Source organism: Mustela nivalis (genome assembly GCF_964662115.1).
Source record: "Mustela nivalis genome assembly, chromosome: 15".
In the NCBI taxonomy this organism is placed as follows: Eukaryota; Metazoa; Chordata; class Mammalia; order Carnivora; family Mustelidae; genus Mustela; species Mustela nivalis.
The window spans coordinates 34511420-34534288 of record NC_139034.1 but is presented as its reverse complement, the minus strand read 5'-3'; the positions used below and the strand labels follow the sequence as shown (position 1 = coordinate 34534288).

Sequence of the window (22869 nt, the reverse complement as noted above, 5' to 3'; positions counted from 1 at the left end):
GTTTGGAAACTTAACTGACCTTTAGAGTAAAACAAGTAATGACCCAGACTTTACTAGATGATGGTGGGTAGGCTCTGTCTTCTTCTGGGTTACCAAAAGCAGCCTCCACACTGTCTATATTAGAGCTTAAATTACAGCATACCGGAGGAGGGTGAGAATCAGTTTGATAAAGAACCCTTAAAAAGAAAGAAGGAGCCTCTCTAAATTCCTACTGACATCAGGAAATTCTATCCACACAGAACCCTACAGATGTGGGCAAGGGAAGGACTGGGGTGTGGGAGCCAGAGGAAGTCTAATACCCCAGGTCTTCCCCCCTGATTCCCGCTGCCCCAGATCTCCCAAGGCTGATGTTTCCCTTTGTCTTCTCAGCCCTTCTGAGTTCCTAAGAACTCACTTCAAGTCATGCAGCACAAGGAAAAGTGAGGGACTGAACCCCTTTCCCTCCTGCCCTAAAAGAAGTGATCTGTAGGGTCCTGACACCAGCCGGTGAGATGCATACACTCCAGTCTTTACCCCTCTAGTGCAAGGAAAGGGCAGTTCACATCCCATCCCTCGGGACAAGGGTGGCTGGAGGAGGTTCAAACTGCCCCAGGAAGGTGCGGAGCCAAAGCAGGTCAAGGCCGCCCAACTTAAGGTAGTGACCGCCACATCCGGCTGCGCTGCAGGCTGCGACCTTCCTCCACCTTTCGCTCAGATGTCTGGCTGGCAGTCCTGCCCTCAGCTACCAGGGCCAAGATGACCTACCCCAACTCCAGCTTCACACGCATTCCTCCCCATCCTCCCTGAGTTCCCGCCCTTTCCGCAATACTTAAGAAAGTTCGGGCACTGGGCTTCCCTGGAGCAGGGCCCTCCCCCAGGCACCTAAAGAGAGTTTCTTTGGCCCGTCCCCCAAGAGCATGGGCCCAGCCCTCTCTTGAGGACCCCCCACTCCACAGCCCGCCAACGCCCGCCAGCCCCTGCCTCCAGGGCAGCTCTCGGCCAGGGGTCAGCGGTGCAGAGGAGCCCGCTAGACCTGGCTTAAAGCACGGCCACCCCAGTCTGGGCCCCGGGCCTCGGCGGGTCCCCGGTCCCGGAACCCCCGAGCAGTGGCGCCCCCGCCCCTATGAGCGCACAAGGCCGGGGACCGCCGGAACGCTGGGACCCGCCGCGTTCGGGCGCTGGCTCCCCACCCGGCAGCAGGGGCCCGGGCCGAGCGGCTCCGCGTGCTGCGCTCCGGCCGCCCAGTGCGGGGAGGACGCGCGGCAGCGCCAGCCTCGGGGCCGCGCTGGTTAGGTAGCAGGGGGGACCGGAAGGATGGCGAGGAAGTAGGAAAGGGTTTCCTGAGATGAAAGATTACTTCCGTCCGGGCTCTGGCCTCTCTCTGGAGCCGGCTCGTTGGGGGCAGGGGAGCGGGGTGCGCGGGGCTCGGGGGCAGCGCCTTGCCACCTGCAGCGCCCGCAGCGGGCGGGACGCGCGCGGCCCTGTCGGGGGGCTAACGCGGGGGGATTCTTGCAGGTAGGAGTCGAGAGCATTTCCTAGCGCCCAAGCCATGGTGGCCAAACAGCGGATCCGGATGGCCAACGAGAAGCACAGCAAAAACATCACCCAGAGGGGGAACGTAGCCAAAACCCTGGTAAGGCGGGGGCGGCGCCGACCGGGCAGAGCGGGGCTGAGCCGGGCCGAGCGGGCTGGGGCGGGGCGGGGCGGGGCCGGCCGGGCGGGTGGCGGGCACCGGGCCCGGCCTCTCTACTCCTCGCTCCCCGGCCCCAGCCCGCCCCTCCCGCAGGGTCCCGCAGCGTGGGCGCTGAGAGCCGGGCTCTGGGAGGCGAGGACCTCGCGGTGCTCGTGCGGGCGGCGAGGGCCGGGGTGGTGGTGGGCCCCTTGGGGAGTGGCTGCTGGGGTTACCACGGAGGCTCGCAAGAGCCTCCCCAGGAGAAAATGGGGCCTTTGTCTCTGGGGAAAAACGGAAAGTCACATCCTTAAGGAATAGTTAAACCAACTGCGTGACATGGGGCCCGGAAGTAGGTGCTAGAACGTTTGGTGAATGAATGAGTAAATGGAGGCCACTGATCATCACCTCCTTCCAGGCTTTGACCCCTGCCCTCCACCCTCAACAGACTCCCACCACGATAAGGTTTTCTCTCCAGCCCCTTTGTAATGGGGCTGTATAAGTTGGAAGGGCCCAGAGTGGGAAACCATGTTTCCCTCCACCCTCCTTTCTCTCCTTCGCCTCTTCCCTAGTGAGGCCTCTGACCACCAGAATGAAGTTTAAATTCAACATTCCTCTAACTCACCCTGTGAGCTCTGGCGGGTCCTGATGGTATGATCCAGAACTCTGGAGAATAGACTAAAGGTTTTTATCACTGGAGTCTAATGTAAAATCTGGGCCTTACACACAGGGTTTTCTTTTAGCAAAACAGAAGATCTTCAAGAGAAAATGCCAGGCCCGTGATTTTGGATTCTCAGAGGCATGCCTGGGATGAGTTGTTGGGCAGTGTTGGTCTCCAAGTCCATGAGCCAAGGCGCCTGGAATCTATTATCCTAGACACATAAGCAAAGTCCAGCTGAAGCTTGGGGTTTGGCTGGAAAAGTTTGCAGACCTGATGAGGCAATTCCTTTTAGCCAAAGAAATGATGCTAGTTTGTAACTGAGCAAAAAGCTAGAACTGCTATCATCACAGCAGAATTCCTACAAAACCAAGCAGTACCATGGCAGAGAAACCTTAGAATCAAACTCAGCTCTGCCTAGAGCTGTATACACAGCTCGAGACTTAAAAGTTATGCTTGAAATTCTCTCTTTGGGTGTTAGATTGTTTAGGTGTGACTGAGCAGTAAAATGCAATTACACTATTAAATCAAAAACACTTTTCACCTAGATCTCTTTTTCCTATTTGTTTTTACTCAAAATAAATAAATAAATAATAAAAAAATCTTGCTATCCCAATTGACCTTGAAAACAAATTTTAATTGATATTAAACCACTTAGGGTTTTATATCCCTAGGAGATCACTTTGTCCTAGATACCATACAGATTAGCTGATGTGCTGAAAAATCTTTGGTTCCATGGTTCTTTTTAATGAACTAAGAAACAAAGAATTAAGGAAGTTATTAACTGAAGGTTGACAAGTATGGCCTGCAAAAGTAGCAATTCTAGAACTGGTTTGCAAAGCCAATGTATCCATTAGGCTTGGTAAACTCAACAACTGCCATGTGGAGCTTTGTAAGACCATTGGAAAGTGAGAACTAGGGGAAAGCGAAAGTTACTTTCTTCAAAATAAGAAGATTTAAAATTGGGGGATAATGTTTAAATATCTAGAAAATGTACTTACCCCCATTTCCACTGAAGTAAACTTCCAGAGCTACATTCAGATTTCTTTAATCTATGATGTGAATGAATTTTAATAGGTTCTGATAGACCATGGAGTGGGCCCTTCTAATGTGCCTGGCATCTGGGGTGGGAGTGTCCAAACGGCCCTATTACATGTGTAATGAAAGTTTTCCAAACCAAGCCACAATCTCTGTTTATCTTCAGGTGGTTAGAAGGGCTCTTCGGCTACCTTTATTGTAAACAGAACAGCATCAAAATAGAAAATTGAAATTTTCTTTCAAAAGGAAATACTCTAAATCCTAAATCTCATTTTCCTAATTGCAGGTCAAACACAATTATACTTTGAAAGATGTAACTTGAAGGGATAACCTATTCAGGATGCGATTGGGGAACATGTGAACAGATTATAACTGAAAATTCAGAATCATCATTCAGAAATAAGTCCCTTCAGTTGTATGCAGATGTTTCAGTTTTTCCTTAGCTAATAGCTATGGCATGAATATTATTCTCCCAGATAGCAGATAAATCCAAGAAACAAAGAAATAGAATAATCGTTTTGTAATTACACAGTAGCAATTTCTTCATGAACGAAGGGGTATGTAAACTTCAGAATTCAGAGTTACCCTGCTGGTGTATAAGCACAGGGAAAGCCAGCCTCTGACATTCCAAAGCCTAAGTAAGTTGCAAACTCCTGTTTGAAATGAACCATGTCATTTGCAGGATTCTACTGCTCTTTTTACCTTTCCCAGCGACAGATTGAGCCGTAGGTGCATTGCCCCAATGGGATTGTGCTGGGTACTGCTTCCAAAAAAGAGGAACTTAAAGCTCTCAGAAAAAGGATATATTGCCATTCTTGAGCTCTGCAAGTCCCCCAAATAATATTGATTCACTGGAAAATGTCATCCAACAGATTTTTGTGTTGTATATTCCAGGCTCTTCATGTTGATAATTTGTGTTTTTCTACAAAGGAATAACAATGGACTCCATTTGATATACACGCTAGACCAGTCATTCATTGACAGGCTCCCGAATTCACTTGTTGGCTTTGCTGGAGTGAGAGTGAAATGAACTTTTTATATGGCATCGGTGGGATGATAGCAACAGAGCTGTGGTTTCTGGTCAGCTGTGACAGATTGTTAGGGCATTAGTGAAGATGGTGGGGAGGGGTAAGTGCCACAGTCCGTTCGGGTAACTTCAGTTAATATCTTGATTATTTACTTGATATGCCCTTGATCTGGTGTTAAAGGCCAAAATATGATTCAGAACAGCTCTGGGTAAAGTTATGCAGCTGGATAAGACTGATTTTTGTCCTCATGTGGTCAAGAGCAGCTGCCATTCCCTTGCAGCATGGTTCTTTCCTGCAAGAGCGGTGCTAGATACAAGCTTGTCAAGGACACACACTGAGGGGTTTTCATCTTTTAGAGCTCGCTGACCATTAGCACTTTAACCTACACTTCTCTAGTAAGAGAGCTGCAGGGACAACCCTATAACCAGTTAGGAAGTATTTATAAAAAACAACAATAGCCTTCCTAGACCCTGTCTCTACTCTACTTGACCTATGAAATCATATTTAATGAAGTTCATATGCTTATTCATTCTTTAATGAACACTCCTTGAGCCCCTACTATGTTTAAGTCCTGAGCCAGGCGTTGCTGTGTGTTGCAACAGGGAAGAGCCATGGTGGCTGCCCTCATGAGCCCACAGTCTGGCAGAGAGGCAGATAGTACACATATGATCACGAGGATAAATGGATACACACTAGACACTGACAAGAAAAAGTGCATGGCAATATGTAAGTGGTCAGTGAGCCCACTCGAGGTAGAGGACAGGAGGCTCTCAGAGTGGAATGGGTAAGCTGGGAACCAAAGGACCATCGCCTTATCTGTAATAAAATGAGTTCTCTAACTTTTACTGGTGATAGATTGTTTCTGGCTCACCCATGTGAGGAAGCATTAGTGAATTATTCCATTTTTTTGACTCCAACTTCTCCCTTTTTATTTGAGAAATTCACCACCTTTTTTTGGATGCTTCTCCCCAAAAACAGCTTTTCCATTGACTGATTTGATTTTAAGGACCAAGCCCTACCTGCCAATAGACTGGGAGGGGTTGTGGATGGTGGTTTTAATACATCTGTGCAGTTGGTTGGAGGGGAGCAGAAGCTATGCAGGGCTCTGGGTTCGTGTGGGCACGGTGGTGCCCTTCTGCTCCCCAGGGAATGCGGAGATTTCACCAACGAGAAAGCTTCGCTGAGGTTCAGGAGCTTTATTACAAAATGCTGCTTCCTTCGCATATCCACTCATGGTTGCTGGGAGGCTTCTGCCTTTCCAAGGATTTCCACGGCACCAACTTGCCAACTTTTTTTGGCACGTAGAAGATTCTGAGAAAATGGCTGTTCTGTGACCTTACTTAGAATCCACAGATACGGGGAATTAAAGATGAGTCCTTTAATGGAAAACACCCAGGTTCTCTAATGGGGCAGACCTAAATCCCAACCCTTGCTCAAGTTCCCAAACTTCGGGGGTCCATTTCCCAGCTACAAATCGGAGATGATAATTTGCCTTGTACCGCGTTGTGGGTGGTGGAAACAGGGGTCGTAGACTGCCTGGGAGAGAGCCTGGTGTAGAGTGTGCCTTCCACACATGGAAGCGATTTGTCGTAGCATCATTTGGGGCTCCTGAATCACTCAATTGTTTTGTGTATTTTTACCCCATCTGTCCCCAGAATAGCTAAGCCCACCATGTTCACTGAGTTACAAGAGCATAAATAAGGTCATGATGAATTTTTTCATACCTATCTGGACCCTTTACAGTTGAATTTCTTCATCTGTGTCTGCCCACTGGGCATTGATATTGGATCTGTCTCACTCAATGTGAGTCGTCTCAGCCTTTAGTGGTGTCTAGTAATACCCCACAAATGTTTCCCGAATCAACGAACCTAATCTTCCTTTCCATTCCTTTTCAGAGGCCGCAAGAAGAGAAATACCCCGTGGGACCATGGCTGTTGGCACTGTTTGTTTTTGTTGTCTGTGGCTCAGGTATGGGTTTTTCACTGACCTCACAGCCCATGTTCTGCTCTGTCCTTCAGAAACACACTTCACAAGTAAATAGACAAGTATATTGGCCTGGGATTCAAGTTAATCGCTGACTGAAGCCTTCCTCTCAGCAGGGTTTGATTTGGTCTCTAGTCTAGCAGAGCAAATACGAATAGAGACAGAATTGATATACTATCAAATCATAATCATAAAATGATTACACTGAGCCATTAAGTTGGCTATAAACACTGTAGAGTTCAGTTAAACCTTTGTGTGGAAGCATAGCCTAAAAAGGGCAGTTAGAACAGGAGCACCTGTCTGCCCGAGATAGATCCAGATTCCAGAGAAAGGGAGAGGCTTTCTCCTTAAGAGGAAATGCCACAGAGCTCCTAAATAGATCTGTGCCTTTGACCTGTGCCTCAACATACAGTCCCCTCGTACTGGAAGGTGGTAAGTTCAGAGAACTTTGCTTACACTCATGTGTAAACACACACACACACACACACACACACACACACACACACACACACACAGGAGAGGTTTGAACAAAGGATTATGCATTGTTTCTAGCTGAATTCTGTTATTGGGAGTCTTGTAATTTCTCCATGGGTTGGGTCTTGAAAATAGTGCTAAGTGAGGAGAAGTGAGGTCACTTCTAACAAGGTAGGCCTTCGGAGGTTCCCAAGATCTTAAAGAAACAAAACTGAACTCCATTCCCAGTGATGTGATTCGAAAGGAATCCCTTACCCAACATGGGGATCCCTCATCTTTAACAGAGGTTACCCAGCCTCTGCTAGAATACTTCTGAGGGTAGAGGGCTCACCTCTTCAAAAAGCCTATTCCATTTCTGGATAGCTCTAATTCTGTTAGAGGTATCCCCCCTCTTTTGAGCTACACTGTGCCGTCTTCTCAATAGTTCAGGTGTGAACTCCTAAAACCACAAGGCATGGCCTCATTGTCTTCCAAACATCTTGAATCTTCAGATTATTTTAAAGATGAGTTTAAAGTCTGCAAAATGAACTCCCCTACTTCTCCCAGCCTCGCCTCATAAGATGTGGTTTCTGGACCCCTCTTCTGGATACACTCCATGACACTCTTACAGAGCTCATACAGAGCATTTGCAGCTGCAGAAGTGGGTCTAGAAATGGTGTGACTGCTACAGAGGCAGGAGGCCTGTTACTGCCCTTGATCCTATCACTCCGCTTCTCTCAATATGGCCCGAGCTTTGGTTCATTTTCAGCGGTCACAGCACATCCTAGACTCACACCGAGCTCATGACCCACCTAGCGCCACCAGGCTCTTCTTTACATAAACGTCCTGCAAGCTCAGAAACGCATCTCCACACACCACCCCCCAAACCAAGTTGTCTTTTATCCCCATCACACATTGCTTTATTGCACTCGTGGCCCTCATCAACATATGAAATTATCTCATTTGCTTACTTATTATCCATTTTCTGCCACTGGGACACAAGCTCAGGGAAGGCAGTGTTTTTTTTGTCCAGGAAATCTGTACATTCTTGTAAGAATCTAGCACACAGTGCGTGCTCAGTGTGGTTGGACGGACTTGTGGACATGAGGATGGTGAATGAAGCCAGATACACCCCGTACTGTAGATACCCAGCTGACTTCTCTGAGACCTCATACAAAGCTTCATGAGTATTTCTATTAAAATTTTATTGTCGGTTGTCAGTTGTCTTTCTACAGAGTAGCCACTAAGTCTAGAAATATAGAAGAACAGACACCATAAACGGCTTGCCAATCTTACCATGTATGATTTGGTCAGTGACATTACATGATATGGTCAGTGTATCACCTTCATCAGCAACATGCAGTTCAGAGCAGTGTAGAAAATTGCAAGGAATTCGGTGCATTGATGCCATGTTTCCATCAGCTGCATGCCTATTCCTCTGTCACACATCACCTCCGATGATCCCGTCTCTGCTTTTCACACCAAAACAGAACAAAGGAAACGTGCCGCACAAATATCAAGAGAAGCAAATCTATATAAAAAGGCAATCTCCATTTTCAGGCTTTATGGCCAGCCTGTACGTTGCTCAATCTTGAACCTTGAGCCTTTTATCTAATCCTCTTTCCTGGCCAGCTTTACGGTCTCTGAAAACATGCTATTCCTCCAAGTCACTGATAAAAGTGTAGCATGGCGAAGCCCACGGAACGCATTTAGAGAAAACTCCCTTCAGGTTGACCTTGAGCTTCTCAGCAAAACTCATGCAAACCGTCACCATGTGGTGGGGGTCCCTGTGGGCCTGGCACAGTGCCGGGCTCTGGGAACACAGACGCCTCCGGAAGGCTGCAGGCACTGAGCGGGGTGAGGGGGAGATAAGGAAGCCATTTGTTGTACCTGGGGGCTGAGTGATGTGATAGCGGAGTGCCCAGTGTGCTTGGCGGGCACGGATAAGGGACTGTCTCCGTCTGTGTGGACTGCTGTGACAGAACACCACGGGCTAGGTGGCTGGTAAAGAGCGGAACGTCATGCTCACAGTCCTGGGGGTAGGAAGTCAGACCGGGGTGCCCGCATGGCCGAGTGAGGGTCATTTCTCCTTGTATCTTCCTGTGGGATCTTCGCATGGCAAGAGGGTGAGGGAGCTCTGTGGGGTGTCTTTCATGACAGCACTGATCCCATTCACCAGGCTGCCCCCCTCATGACCCAGCCACCCGCTAATTCCCCTAGCTTCTACGGCCATCCCATTAGACATTAGGATTCCAACCTGTGAGTGGAGGAGAATGCACACAGCCAGACTACAGTGGGGACTTCTAAATCACACCAGGCAGAGGGCAAAGTTTCCCAGAGGAAGGGCTGTTTGGGGTGAGCACTAAAGGACAAAATAGCTCGAGACAGTACTGCCAGGCTCAAGAATGGCCAGAGCCCAGTCGTAGGGATCCATGAGCCTAGTCATCCCACAGCTGGGGTTCTCAGGGACTAAACAGATCCAGAGCCAATACTGTTGTCTTTTTTGATGTCAAGATACACATTAACTGCTTCAGCTGGGTTAGCTAGCCTGTGGGGGGCGGGGGGAGGCGATTGAGTCAATAAAGTGATTTGGTCTGTTTTTCTCAAACCCACGTTGGTTCTCAATACTCATCCTTTTCGAAGGGCTTAAAAACCTTCTCTAAATTACATTTTAATTATAGTCTTGCCAGGCTCTTGGTCTATATAGTGGGAACGGTGTCTTTTTCCCCCTGGGTAAATTGGGACATCTGCTGACAACAATCTTTTAGAGTTCTCCCAGCCTTCATTCGTTTTTCCAGGGATTAAATACATTGGCTCTGTGATCCTTTCTGTGAGTTTGTGCAGGGGCCTGGGATGGGAGGCTGCAGGGCCCGGAGATGTGGATGTCAAGCTACTGAGAGGACACAGCCCCCTGCCCCCGCCCCCTTTCAGACCCCTGCTCTCCTAGTCAGGAGTTGGGTCACCTTACTTTCTCTGTGCTCCGTTAACATGCTACCATGATCCCTAAGTCAGGGGCCTCATCTCTTTTCAAATCGTAACTAAGCATCATCCACTACCGACACTTTTTTTTTTTTTTTTTTTTTTTTTTTTTTTTGCAAGCCTTTGCTCAAGCCGGGCACTGTTCTCACAGAAATGTGTCACTCCTCCCAACTTGTCCTTGGTACCGTGCCCTTCCTTCTATCTTGGCACGTGTCCTTCGCTAGCCAAGCATGTCATGAAAAGCGCAATAACTCCTCCCGATCTATCCCTGTGGCCACCTCCCTGGGACGAGTCACGATTCCGTTCATCTTGCAGAACCTCCCGTCCCTCTTGAGTTTCTCCCTCCGAGGGTTCCAGGGCCGGCATGTTCTCTGCAGTGTGGGAAGGAGGGCGGTTTCTGCCCCAAGTCCAGCCAGGCAGCTCCTCTGCTTCATGTCCTGAGCCGCCTCAGGGATGGGGTCACTGGAGCTCCTGGTCACTGTTGTCTCTGAATCCGCGTGGCTGGTGGTTCTGTTGCTGGTCCACGTTGCTGGTGTGTCTGTTTTTATGCAGGAAACTTACGGAATCTTCGAAGATTAATGAAGGTGTGGATCATGGATCTGATTCTCTTGAAAGACTCGCGCGCATTACCTCACTCTGTTAACCCGTTTTTCTATTAATGATTGGTTGGGCAAAGTGCTCTTTTTAGAAATAGTGTCGGCGTACCTAGGATGGGTAAATAAATATTCAGGTCAGGCGAATCATCAGGAACGTACATCTTCTCTGCTTTCTTAGCTAGATTGTAGGAAAGGATCCAGACTGGGAACATGTTGGCGTTGGGGTATATGGTCTCTTATTGGCCACCCTTACTCCATTTTATGTGGAAAAACAAGTTCCCAAACCTCCAGGAGGTTACTGGGCCCCTTAACTATGGGGAGTCCTGACCCCTTGCTTCTTTGCTGTGGCCTTCCTCATTCTCCACACATGCTTTTCGTGCCTGCCATGCTGATAAGAGCAAGATAAGGAAAAGGAAGTGGGGGAGAAGAATCAGTAAAGTGGGGAGGGTACAGAGTGCAGACGCCCAGAGACCCCTGGCACGAACACGCAGCCGGCGAACGCCCACCCCCTCACTAGGAAACCAGATAAGGGCGCCAGACCTCCTGGGGCTGCCCTGAGCTCAGGCCCCGGGTTGGAAACCCTAATACCTTGTCCCGTGGACCTGAGTTGGAGGAAGCTCTCTAAATACACCCCCTTCAGAGTAGGTAGATTTCCACTTTCCATGATTGCAAAAGGACTCTTGGGCAAGACACTTCTTTGAAACCTGACCAATTGGCTGTAACAGGCTAAGAGGTTAAGAGGCCTTGGAGAGGGGGGATAGTTCTGGAATGTGCCAGATGTAGGTTCAAAGCCGAGATTCGCTATCAGCTGGACAACCTTGGACACATGATTTACTGTCCCTATCGATTTCCTTTGTGATCAGAGAGGGAAACTAGTAGCCCTTCACCCATAGCAAGCTTGAATCCTACAGCTTCCATCAGTGCCCTCACGGAAGCCATCATGGAGAATGGTTATGCCACCAGGGGGTTGGAGGGGGTGGTATTTGGCTTCCATTTGCCTTTGCTCCGTCCAGGCTCAGCCCCTCGCATTGGTCTTGATCTTTCACAAAGCAACAGGCCCTCCCTCTCCACTCCAAGGATGAGTGTGAGCAATTTAAGTGATAACCCCCCCGGGTTCATGAGACTCTCTTCTGATAATAAAGCATCAGAATCTTTCAGACCTGCCCACACAGGAAGAGGGATGGAAAAGGGAAGCCCCCCACATGCAGAAATCAATGAATAGGGGGTTGTACTTTAAGTTGCATATCAGAAATAAAATGTAAGTTGCATTTCCTTAACCCAACCTGAATGCACCACTGTTTGGCTCTAGGAGTTTTCTTTGTGAGACACAAAAGTTTTGGGAACAGTGTGTTCTTTTGAGATACAGTATTCTCCACGTTGGACATCTCAGGCCATGCTGTCCTTTGTTCTGTTTAATTTGGTAACTATTGTTATTCGTATTATATACATTCTGTCAGAAATCTAAAACCCGTTTCTCAGCTGAATACCTGTTCTGAGTCTCCTCTGAGGGTGATTCTGAATAAGCCAGAAATTTTTCTCGTTTAAGTCTTGGCCTGGGACTTGGTTTGGCTTGGGCCTTTTTAACTGGTGGGATTTGTCTTTCCTTGGTTTCCAAGGACCCCAGATGCACACTGAAGCCCAGAGGATTCAGGCCCCTCCCTAGCTTGGAGACTTAGCTGTGTTTTTCTCTCCCTGGTTTATAAAAACAATATCTTCCATTTCTACAGGCAGTGGGGCTCTTTCCAGATAAACAGCTCATCCTGACTGTCCTGGTCCCCAGTGGCAAACCTGCCTCCTTGAGAACCGTGTGATAGCTTCTGAGGAGTGCTTGTTGTTATCTGGAGACTCAGAGACAAGCGTGACCCAGAATGTCTGTCTGAGGCGGCAGAGATGTTGTCACCCAGATAGGCCAACAGCTATCTCTGGGAGACACTTGCGGTCCTGACGTACTGTCCCAGAGCACTAGTGAAGCTAGTCACCTCTGCCTGTGGCTCCCAACCCAGGCCTCTGGGGTTTTCCTCTCCCCTTTGTCCTTAGCAACTTCAAGAGCCTGATGGGGAAGGCTTGGGAGGCCATAGTCGAGCTCTGGGGAAAGTATGCTGCAGGTGACCAATCACGTTCGCCCTAAACCAGGAGGTGACAGCAGAGTCCAGTGTTCATCTTTGCCATTCCTGGCCAAGGCTTTTGCTAACGTTCGGGCCACGGTGTTGGCAGGATAACCCAACCATCTTCGGCATTTTCAGCTTTCCTCTTTGACTAGAAGCCTCCTGGATTCGATGAAATTAGGTCTTTTCCTTAACTTGTTGGCTGTTCAGACAATTTGGTTGGTGAGTCAGCATATACACGTATCTTGTGATCCTGAGGCATTATTTACCTTTTCCGAGCCCTGGTGTGAAACTGGACATTGACAGCAGCAGTCTGAGGCAGCACTTGTTGCAACATGGCCATACCCTTCCGCATCCTTTCCCCTCACTGAGGTTTCCGGTGGATTCTTGGAGGCGTCATCTCATTCCCATGATCCCTTGACTCACAAGGAGAAACTCTTATGTACCAGCCATGTCCCGGTTCCTCCCTCAGACTATTTCTCCCTCACATATTCCTAATTTCAATTTTATTCCTCTCGCTCTGGCCAAGCCTGATATTCATTTCCTAATTAGAGATTAAGAGAATTTTAATGGCTACAGAAGCATGGGTATTCTCGAAAGTGATGAGCTTATATCCCCTATCAAAGGGAAACCTCTCGGGGAATAAGACTAACCAATGCCTGCTATTTCCTTCGGACTTTTCTCTGTTTTCCAGTTTTGTCAATGAGCATGTATTACTTTTATAATCAGAAAAAATTAAGCGTATTTGAAGAGGAAAACATTTAGACTAGTGGTTTTTAGCCTTTAAAAAAAAAAAAGAGCAGCTGAATTCTGTTCAAATGTTAGAGGGAAATAAATGAAAGAGTAGCTGTTCTGGTCAAAGTGGGACCTGTGTGTGTGTGTGAGTGCGCGTGCGCATTTGTGAGGGAGTGTGTGTGTGTGTGTGTGTACAGGGTACCTCTTGTGTTGCTGGATATTCTGATTTTTCCATACCAGGAAGGGAATAGATATCTGGACCCTCTTTGCATATCAGCAAGGAAACTGCTCTGGCCCAGAGCTGGTCTTTCACGACAGAGCTAATGCCTCTCAGGAGAGGGCCTGCTAGGTTGATCAGGCACGTGAACTGTGAGTTGCCGCACTGTGTGTGGGCAGCGACATTCCCTTTGTCTGTCACTTAACAGACTACACTCTCCTGAATCCTCCAGGGACTCTGCGTGCTGGGGGCTCAGGGGAGGAGGAGGTGAGAGCGTGTCACAGACCAGGCTCGTTTTTCAGGGCAGCCTCCTCAGAACAGATGTGAAGAAGTGCTTCCCTGAGATGTTCGTAGCTGGGCCTGAACCACTCCTATTCCCCAAGCTTCATGTTCCAGGTGGTCCAACTGTCTCCCTTGACATAAGGCTCCTCTGTTTCTGGAAGACCCAGCACCCCCACCCTCCCTAGAATGGGCGGCTTTTGTTAAGAACGGTGTGGAGGAGGGAAAGGGCCAAGCTATGTGTGTGCGGGCTCCGGGGCCAGGCTCCCCAGATTAACCTGGCTCTGCCACCTACTAGCCGTGTGGCCTTGCCCAACTTCTGCCCATGCTAACCCTTGTTTCTCCCATTCTTAAAAGATGTGGGGATGGCCTCTCACTCCTAGGACCTTAGGAGCTTGTTGCTATTGTCATTATGTCAATGACCCTTGGTCACACTGTCTCCCCACCTCTTGGCCTCCCAAGCAAGGTTCTGACCAAGATTCTGAAAGCTTACAGAGAAAGAAAGCATTTACCTTTCTAGTGACTTTATTGGGTTATGTTAAGAAAACTCGTATGAGGATAGATAGCTCTGAGGTTCTGAGGAAGCTGTGGCAGACCCAGCTCCCCCTGGACAGGTGAGGAACAGTTTGTCAGTCAGAGGTCGGTGGTGTCACTTCTGCTGGGATAGCTGGATCCTCTTCTCTATTTCTAGAAAGAAATCTTTATAAACTAGCGGATAAGAGTGAGAAGGACCTCTTTGTACAGCTGTTTTGGCTACCATTTCCTGAGTACTTACTACAACACAAGGCCTTACATGTACCTTTTTCTTCTCGTCTCATAATCCTTACAAAAAGGCTATGGTGCTCATTTTTCCAGATCACGAAACTGAGGCTTATGGAGGAATTCAGCCCACATCCCACAGCTAAAGCATGAGGGAGCTGTTACCCAAACCTGAACTCTAAACCCATCCACTTCCTATTAACCCTGCCTGCCTTCTCTCTCACCACTTCTCCCCAAGTACTACCAAGTGGAAGTTTTTCACCAACCTTAGACCTCTAGTCTACAACTGCATATTGAAAACAACTCCTGTTAAAACATGTCCTACTCTCCCTGCCAGAGGTTCCAGGTGCACGGCCATCCTAGGTCTGCTCCCAAATGGATAAAACCTTGACCCAGCCATGGGCTGCTTGCTGACTAGGCCACCGGTCACCCGATCACCCTACTCTTTTCTGGACCTTGCTCCAGGACAGACTTGAATTCACCATGTCTTCAGGTCGACCAGTAAACACCGGCCTTTCCTGGAAACCTCCAGAACGATCTCAAAACTGTGACACCCAAAATGGTTGTCACATCCTCTGAGGCTGACTGGCCAGCAGAAGGCTTGAGGGACTGAGCAGGCCTGGAGGAGCCCTTCTGTTTCACCACTGGAGAAGGACTGAGGACATTCCTCTGCTCAGGAACTCCTGCCTCGGGACCTGAGATGGACACTCTGGAAAAGATGTCTCTGGCTCCCACGAGGTGAGCTGCGAACTCCCTCGTTCTGTGCCACCGTCTGCCCTATGTCCCATGGAGCATTTGGGTCTGTGTATGGTCTGCCGCTCAGAAGAGCATTTCTGCTGTCTGCCATTTTATTGGAGATAGAGGGCATCCCATTCTTTGCTAATAATATCCCTTCTTCCCATAGTGCCTTTCTGCCCTCGTGTATCCCAGGCACTTCTCTCTCTTCCCTCTTCTCCATCTCTGGAGAAGCTACTGGGAAAGGGATCGGGAATAGTATCCTACCTTTGACTCTCTTTGTACTGAACCTTCCTGAGAGCTTAATGACCCACCTTTGCAATATCTTATTTCTTGACCTTCCTTCTTGCCTCTCACAGAACCTGTGCTTTTTCTTACCAGCTCTTTTTTATTATTATTTTTAAATGAAAAATAATCAGAATTAAGTCATTTCTAGAGTTGTCTTACCCTCCTAAATGATATTCCTCTGGGCCATCTCAATCTCTCTCCTCAGTAACTCTTTTTATCTCGCTTCTCCTCAACCTTATTTTCAATAAAAGTGGCCTTCTGAAGTTTCCACTTGTCAGGAAGGCAGCTTTCTGGCAGTCTCCTCTTGTCTAGTTGTCTGATGGTTTCCTGGGGGATCCCTTCCTGTCATCCCCATGTCCTTCTGGCACTCCCAATTATTGGGATAGGTCAGTCCCCAGGGTAAGAGAGGGTTGGGATGACATAGTCCCAGGACCTAAGGAGTTTATTGTCTTTCATGACTTTCCTTCCCTTCCAAAGACTAAGCTCTTGCAACATTGGAATTTAAAAGTGGTCATTTGCTGTTGACTCTTGGTCCACAAAATAATTGTTTGAGGATTTTTTTTTTAAGATTTTATTTATTTGACAGAGAGACACAACCAGAGAGGAAACACAAGCAGGGAGAGTGGGAGAGGGAGAACAGGCTTACCATGAAGCAAGGAGCACGATGTGGGCCTCGATCCCAGGACCCTGGGATCATGACCTGAGCCGTAGGCAGACGCTTAATGACTGAGCCACCCAGGCACCCCAGGGATTTTTAATACATGTTTTCCTCCATGCTCTTTGCAATTATTCACCTTTTGTTCCTCCAATAAGTATTTACTGAGGAACTACTATGTGCCTGGAGCTGAGCTAGGCCCAGAGGTATAGTCAGGAGCAAAATCATCCAAGGTTCCAGGGTGCCTGGTTGACTGAGTTGGTTAAGCATCCAGCTCTTGGTTTGGGCTCAGGTTGTGATCTCAGGATCATGGTATTGAGCCCTATGTAGGGCTCCACACTCAGCAGGAGTCTGCTTAGATATTCTCTTCCCTCTGCACCTACCTCCCTCACTCACATTCTCTTTCTCTTAAATAAATAACTACAGCTTTAAAAAAAAAAAATCAAGGTCCCTGCTTTCCTGGAGCTTACAGCCTAGTGGGAAAGCAATATGAGTTCATCAAGTGGTCATGCTGAAATATATGAAATTTCAGCCGTAACAGTGTTTGAAGGAGAGGCATGTAAGACTGGGAAAGCATCTAACGCAAGAGGCATCCTCTGAGCAAACGGTTCTCCAGGTGTGGTCCCTGGACCAATAGCCTCAGCATCACCTGTGACTGACCTGGCTAGAAATACACATTCTCATTTCCCACTCTGGACCCACTGGATTAGAAACTCCAGCTTCTGTTTTCATGCGTCCTCAGGAGACTATTGTACACACGACGTGGGTTTGAGAATTCATGCTTCTGATGGTCAAAGAAGGCTTCCCTACAGAAATAACTTTTGGATTAGAAGGGAAAACCAAGCCATAGGACAGGGCGGGAGAAATCTTAAAGACAGGAAAAAATGGCATTTGCAGAGGCCTTGTGGTGAGAGCAGAGGGCTTTTGAAAACACGAGGGATTACCCCGAGAAAGAAGAGTAATACAAGTTGTGCCCAAGCAGGTTGATAAGGCCAGGATACGCAGGTCATGGAAGCCTCATCAAGGATTGGACAGTAGGAAGCTTTGATGTACTTTAAACACAGGGATGACACAATCATATTTGTTTTCATTTAAAGAATAATACTAGCTACAGTATGGAGCAAGGATTGAAGAGGAGCAAGATTAGGCCAGTTAGAGGGCATTGCAGGGGTCTGGGGGAAGATGGCAGTAACTTGCACTAGGGTAGTTTCCAGAGGCAAGGAGAGAAAGGTGCATAATTGCAAGATACTTAGGTCAAGTCCCTGGATCTTTGGTGATCAGCTGGGGTGTTAAGGAGGAGTATGGAATTTTGAGTTTACATATAAGATGGAAGATAGCGATGTCAAGTCTGCTGGTGGGAGGTGAGCATGAGAAGGTTCTGTTGCGTTTGAATGTCTTTGAGCCACCTATGTGTAGATCTCAATTAGATAGTGGGAGGTGTGGGTCTGGAGCTCTGAGAAGTCAGAGCTGGCAGTACAGTCCACAGATGAGTCATCCAAAGCTAAGTGCCAACTAAAATTGTGGGCTAGGGTGAGGTCGCCCAGGGAGAAAGAATGTTAACGAACAGAAGAAAGCCAGAATGCTCATTGAGGAACATCATTATTCTCGTTTACTGGTCAGGTGGAGTTAGAATGACCCTTACGAAACCCATGGCATGTGAAGAGCCAAAGAGAAGGAAGAAAACTAGAAGCCAGGAGAATATAGGGTCACGGAGGCCAAGGGAAGAGAGGGGTGAAGGAGGGAGTGGTCCACAATGGCGCCTAGGGAAGGAAGACAAGAAGCAGGTGGGAAATGCCCTTTGGATTAAGTGAGGTGGAGGGAGATTTGTGGCTTTAGTAAGAAATATTTCAGTGGACTGAAGAGAGCAGAAGCTACACTGACGTGCCTTGAGGTGGGGATTGAACGTCAGGAAAGGGAGTGAGTGTAAACAGCTTTCTCGAAAAGGTGGTAGAGTGGAAAAGAGGGCACCTGTTGTTGGCAGATGTGGAGTCAGGAGGATTGTTCTGGTTTGTGTGACCATTGGGCGTCAATGATGCTTGCATTCGAAAGCCTAAGTATTTCATTGCGAGGGGGCTGGTTAAATAAAATAAGAGATGGGACTATCTGAGTTTACTGACGATCAGGAAGCTAAACAGGATGCAGAGGGCAGAGGCTCCGGGATTCTGCAGCTCCTGCTCCAGCCTGGATTTTTCTGAACCTCAGCGACCTGCCCAAGGCCAGATGCCCTGACCTGGAATGCCTGCCGTCCCTCCTTTTCTTGGCATCTCTCCTCCCTGCTGTCTGGCTTACCCACAGCCCCTTTGCTACAGCCTGCTCAGCTGTTTTCTCAGCTTTGTTCACCCACTGTTAAGTTATTAACTTGTCAGGGTCCAGACTCCCCACTTCCTTTCCCACTTTGAACCCACTGCTGGCTCCCTTCCTGTTCGCTGCCTCGCAAAGTCAGCACTTGGAAGCCCGGGGCTGCTCTGCGGGTCATTACTGGCAGCCACAGACAACTACAATTACAGTAATTGGTATAGAATGCCGAAGGCTTCTTAAAGACATTATTACAACTGAAAAAGGAATAATAAACACAGCCATCTCTCCATTATCTTAGAGGTGGAGGCAAATGGCGAGCTTAAGATAAACTTTATTCAACGTCATTTCTCCAAGTGTGTTCAATTTCAGAGTCACCTGTAACCCTATGAAGGACCGTCAGATTCTCACATGTTAATGGATGGATTCAGTAGGGTCAGGAGTGATCTTTAATAAGTTCTTAAAGCAGATTCAGTCACTGGTAAGTTTTAATACAAGTGTGGAGACTCTGAAACTAGAAGATTTTTGTCTGAGAGTCTTTAGAAACATTTGCAGCCGGTCCTTAAACAGAACTGGGTGGTTTTATCATTACCCAGCACTTTTGAAGTCATGAATTAACTGAATGGGGCATGATGGACTTAAAGCACAGGCTGTTTCCTATTTGTCGACCTCCATTTCTCGTCTAAGGATAAAATTCAGGGAGAAATAACATTTTCAAGCATTTTAGGACGGGCAGATTCTTTTGCTTAGGTCATGATATTTATTCCTTGTAATCCTTTGAGATCCGTATTACCTACAGGTGTACAAATAGAGGAATCAGGGCTCAGAACTATTCAGGAATTTCGCAAAGCACGCACCTCTAGAGAGCCGTAGGCAGTCCTGGGCACTTGAGCTCCCGGCTTCCTGCTCATCCGTGGAGAAGAAGCAGTCATTCCTGTAGGAATGGGAGTATTAGCAACGAGCCCTGTGCACCGAGTCCTCGATGCACGCAGAGCCTTCGTCTGTGTCGTGTCCTCTAATCCCTAGAGCAGCACAGCAAGCATCACAGTCCTCGTTTTACACAAGAGGAAACAAACGCCAAATGGTTAAATTATTCGTCCAGTCTGTCACACGGCCCTCCAGTGAAGACCTGGTGCCATCTGAGCCTAACATTTCACTGCACCCTTGTCTGTCAATATTCGGGATGTTTCCCTGATCCCAGGAACAAAACATGAGGCGTGGTAGATGTAAACAGTTTTTCCCTAACGTAGTTGAATATTACAGCCGCCTCCCAGCACTCTGTTGGGCTGGAAGATGGAAAAATTTACTTAATTTTTTTTTTTAAATTAAATTTATTTAATTTTTATTCCCTGTCAGCCTTGGGAGGGGAGGACAGACCTGCCCGCCATGTCCGTAAGGTACTTTTCCACCCAGGTAGCAACTTCTCCCATCAGGACGCATCCCCAAACCCAGAAGCAGCCAAGCAGACCTCTGAGCACAACCAGAACTAAATATCGAAATCCCTTCTTCGCTGTATCTGGAGAAGAGCCCTTCCGACCTTCGCCCAGAGCGGGCTCGCTTTAATTTTCCACGTAATTCTAACAGCCTCCGTGTTCCACTGGGTCTGTAGCAACATCATAATGGAAGAGGGCCCATTGCAGGTTGGTATTGTGACACCAGAAAGGTGAGCAGAGATGGTCATAGTGAAACAAAGAAGACAGAAGCAGAAATGAGAGCCCAGCGTACAGCCCGGGAACGCCACGCACAGACTCCACGGCACTGCTCCAGTGAAGTCAGATCAATGACTCTTTTTCATTAGGGTCACACCAAGCATTTATGAAAAATTACCATTGTGTCATGTTTGGGGACAATCCAATTTAGGAGAATAGTGATGATGTGTGCAGGATTTGGGGTTTTTGTTTTTGTTTTTCAGGAAAAAAAAAAAATGCATTCATGCTTTATCTCTCCTTCAAGTCTAGCTATCCAAGAAAGATTGCCCAAGGCCCTGTGTGCTTAGTCTTTGTACACCTGAAGCACAGTATTCGGCCCACAGTGCTGCTCACTAATGTTAGATGATGAAATGCCAACGGCTCGTTTCCTGAGGACTCCAGAGAGCCTGTTTTCCTGCGGCCTCTCAGCTGCATTCCTGTGTATTCTGTGTTTAGACAGGACTCAGGGAAAGGATACCCAGCTTCGTGTCAGGAAAAAAAAAAATCCTGCCACACAGGGTAGCTGCCGTGTCCTTCATTCCCGTTGGCCTCCTCAAGACTGACCAACATTGCTGGCTGGAGAGGGTGTAGAACAGAAGCTGAGCCTGACTTTCCTGGGACGCATGTGACAGCGAGAGCTAGCACCAGGCCGGGGGAGCTGAGGAAGCAGCTCTTAGCAAAACAGGCGAGGGCGCCTGGAATCCTCTGCGGGCTTTCAGGCTCCCCCCCTTCCCCCCCGCAGGATAAAACCAGTGTGGCTAGGATGGGAGCTCGCTGTCCTGCAGAACATGTGCAGGCAGCCCCGAGATCTTGCATTGAGGGCTCCAGGCAGCCAGCCCTCCACCCCCCGCCCCCACGCTTGGCACATCTGCTCCCAGCACCTGGCCCGCGTTTCCAGCTCAGGGGCTGCTTGTTTTCCAGGTCGCCGCTGTTTTGAAAAGGCAGCCTCACTGACCTGTAAAATGGTGAAATGAGTGCAGTGCCCGTATGGAAAGAGCCCTGTCCCCCTCTCCCCAGCGGCCACCAAACCCTTCTGGGGAAGGGGGGGCCATAGCCCTACATGCCTGAGGGAATTCTGGCCTTCACTCCTGATGGAATTAGCAGGAGTTATCCCTAAATCCCAGAGGCATCCATCAGCCAACCCAGCCAGGCTTCCTTTTTAAAGAAGTTCACTGACCTCTTGTTAACTTAACTCCTTGTTAGGAAATATCTAATCAGCTGTATGCTCCCACGTCCAGGGCCCAGGGGTCGGCAGGAGCGGGGCTCACCATGGGCTGGGGTTTCCGGCTGCGTGCTGCCTGGTACCTGAGCTGTCTGTCTTGTTTTCCTCTTTCAGCTATCTTTCAGATCATTCAGAGCATAAGGATGGGCATGTGAGGAGGCCCGGGGCTTTGACACTGCCCCTCTCTCTGGAGGGCGGAGGACCACTTAAGCTTTTAGCCGGGTATCTGTGGGAAGCAAACAAGACACACAGAATAGAAAAAAAGTCTCCCTCAGTTGTTCCCTGATCACTTCATCGTGGATGTCAGACCAAATTGCCTTCTCACAGGACATCTTGGTACATCCGTGTTCTGGAGCGGAAAGGACATTTTGCTTTTCTGTTGGCGAGATTGGTAGCTCCCAGGTGTCCACAGCAGCACACTGTTTTCTGGTTTGGCCCTTGGTTTCACTGATGTATGCATGTGGTCTCTGAATGATCACCAGTTTACTTTCTGTGGATACAACCCCTCCTCCATTGGGAATTGGTTTTGCAAATAAATGTCTTTGTTCAACCTTACACCATGTGTGGGCTACCATGAGAATATGGAAGTGAAGAAAATGCCAGCATAGCTCCAGGTGGGGTTGGGAGAATGTGGGGGGGGGGGGGGGACTGGGCTAGAGGATTGGGACAGGGTCAGGAATCTGTATCTGGGGAACCAGAGCTAGATTTACCTTCAGGGCTTTTGCCCAGAATGAAGTCCCAGGCGGCTCTAATAACCTTGGATTTTCCACCCATTCCACTTTTTTAAATTTTTTGATCTTTTGAGGGGGTTTTTGTGGGGTTTCTTTGTTCTTTTTTTTGTTTCAACACAAAAAAGGCACCTACAAAGTGTTAAGTTTCGATTAGCTGTTATCACCTCTTTGTCTGCCTGAGGACTTGGTGGGGAACAGATGTCTGAGGCCTCTTTATGAAAATCAATCAACCTTAGGTCCCAGCCCTGCCCTAGTGAGGAGCACAGGCGGCCAGGAATCCCGGAGTGAGTCCCACCTCACTCTGGGTGGTCAGCCCCAAGGCTGGGAGGGTGAGACCCAGGGCTTGTGGGTACAAACCTCCCCTCCCTGGCCAGCCTCTCAAAGTGTGGTCTGCCTCTAACTGACATCCCAGCATGAGCGGGGTGGAGGGGGAGTGGAGGGCATCTCAAAATGCAGACTCTGGGGTTCCACCTCAAGTCTGCCAAATTTAAAGTGCTACAGGCGGAACTAAGACTAATGTTTTGTCAAGCTCCCTAGGTGAGGCTTATGCACTCAAAATCTTGAGGATCACAATCCTGAGAAAGCCCAGCTAAAGAGGGAGTGAGTTTTGACGCCCTCCAAGAAGCAAAGGCACCCCAAGCATGCTCTTAAGCAGACCGATCCTGGTGGGGCAGAGGGGAGGGAGGTAGGGGCTAGTAGGCGTGCCCTTTTGTTCCACTTTCGGTGAGGCCTAAGGAAGTCCTAGGGGCAGCCACAGAGATCAGCAACAGGATTGGA

General features: G+C 48.4%; 1 protein-coding gene across 2 annotated transcripts; it reads left to right on the top strand.

Annotated features, from left to right (window-relative positions):
• Nucleotides 1–1138: 1138 nt before the first annotated feature.
• On the top strand, nt 1139–21916 carry SERP2 (stress associated endoplasmic reticulum protein family member 2). Of its 2 annotated transcripts, XM_082701452.1 has the most exons (4): nt 1139–1272; nt 1495–1612; nt 6268–6340; nt 19808–21469. In XM_082701452.1, the coding sequence occupies exons 2-4, from the start codon at nt 1529–1531 to the stop codon at nt 19939–19941; spliced, it is 291 nt and encodes a 96-aa protein (XP_082557578.1). In that variant the 5' UTR covers nt 1139–1272; nt 1495–1528; the 3' UTR covers nt 19942–21469. The 2 variants fall into 2 exon arrangements, with proteins under 2 accessions (XP_082557578.1, XP_082557579.1); XM_082701453.1 differs by lacking the exons at nt 1139–1272; nt 19808–21469 and adding an exon at nt 21476–21916 and having other exon boundaries at nt 1350–1612.
• Nucleotides 21917–22869: the final 953 nt, after the last annotated feature.

Coding starts and splice junctions, on each gene's coding strand:
- SERP2 (XM_082701452.1), top strand. CDS start 1,529: ATGGTGGCCAAACAGCGGATCCGGATGGCCAACGAGAAGCACAGCAAA. Junction 1,613..6,267: donor GGAACGTAGCCAAAACCCTG/GTAAGGCGGGGG, acceptor ATTCCTTTTCAG/AGGCCGCAAGAAGAGAAATA. Junction 6,341..19,807: donor TTTTGTTGTCTGTGGCTCAG/GTATGGGTTTTT, acceptor ATTCCCTGTCAG/CCTTGGGAGGGGAGGACAGA.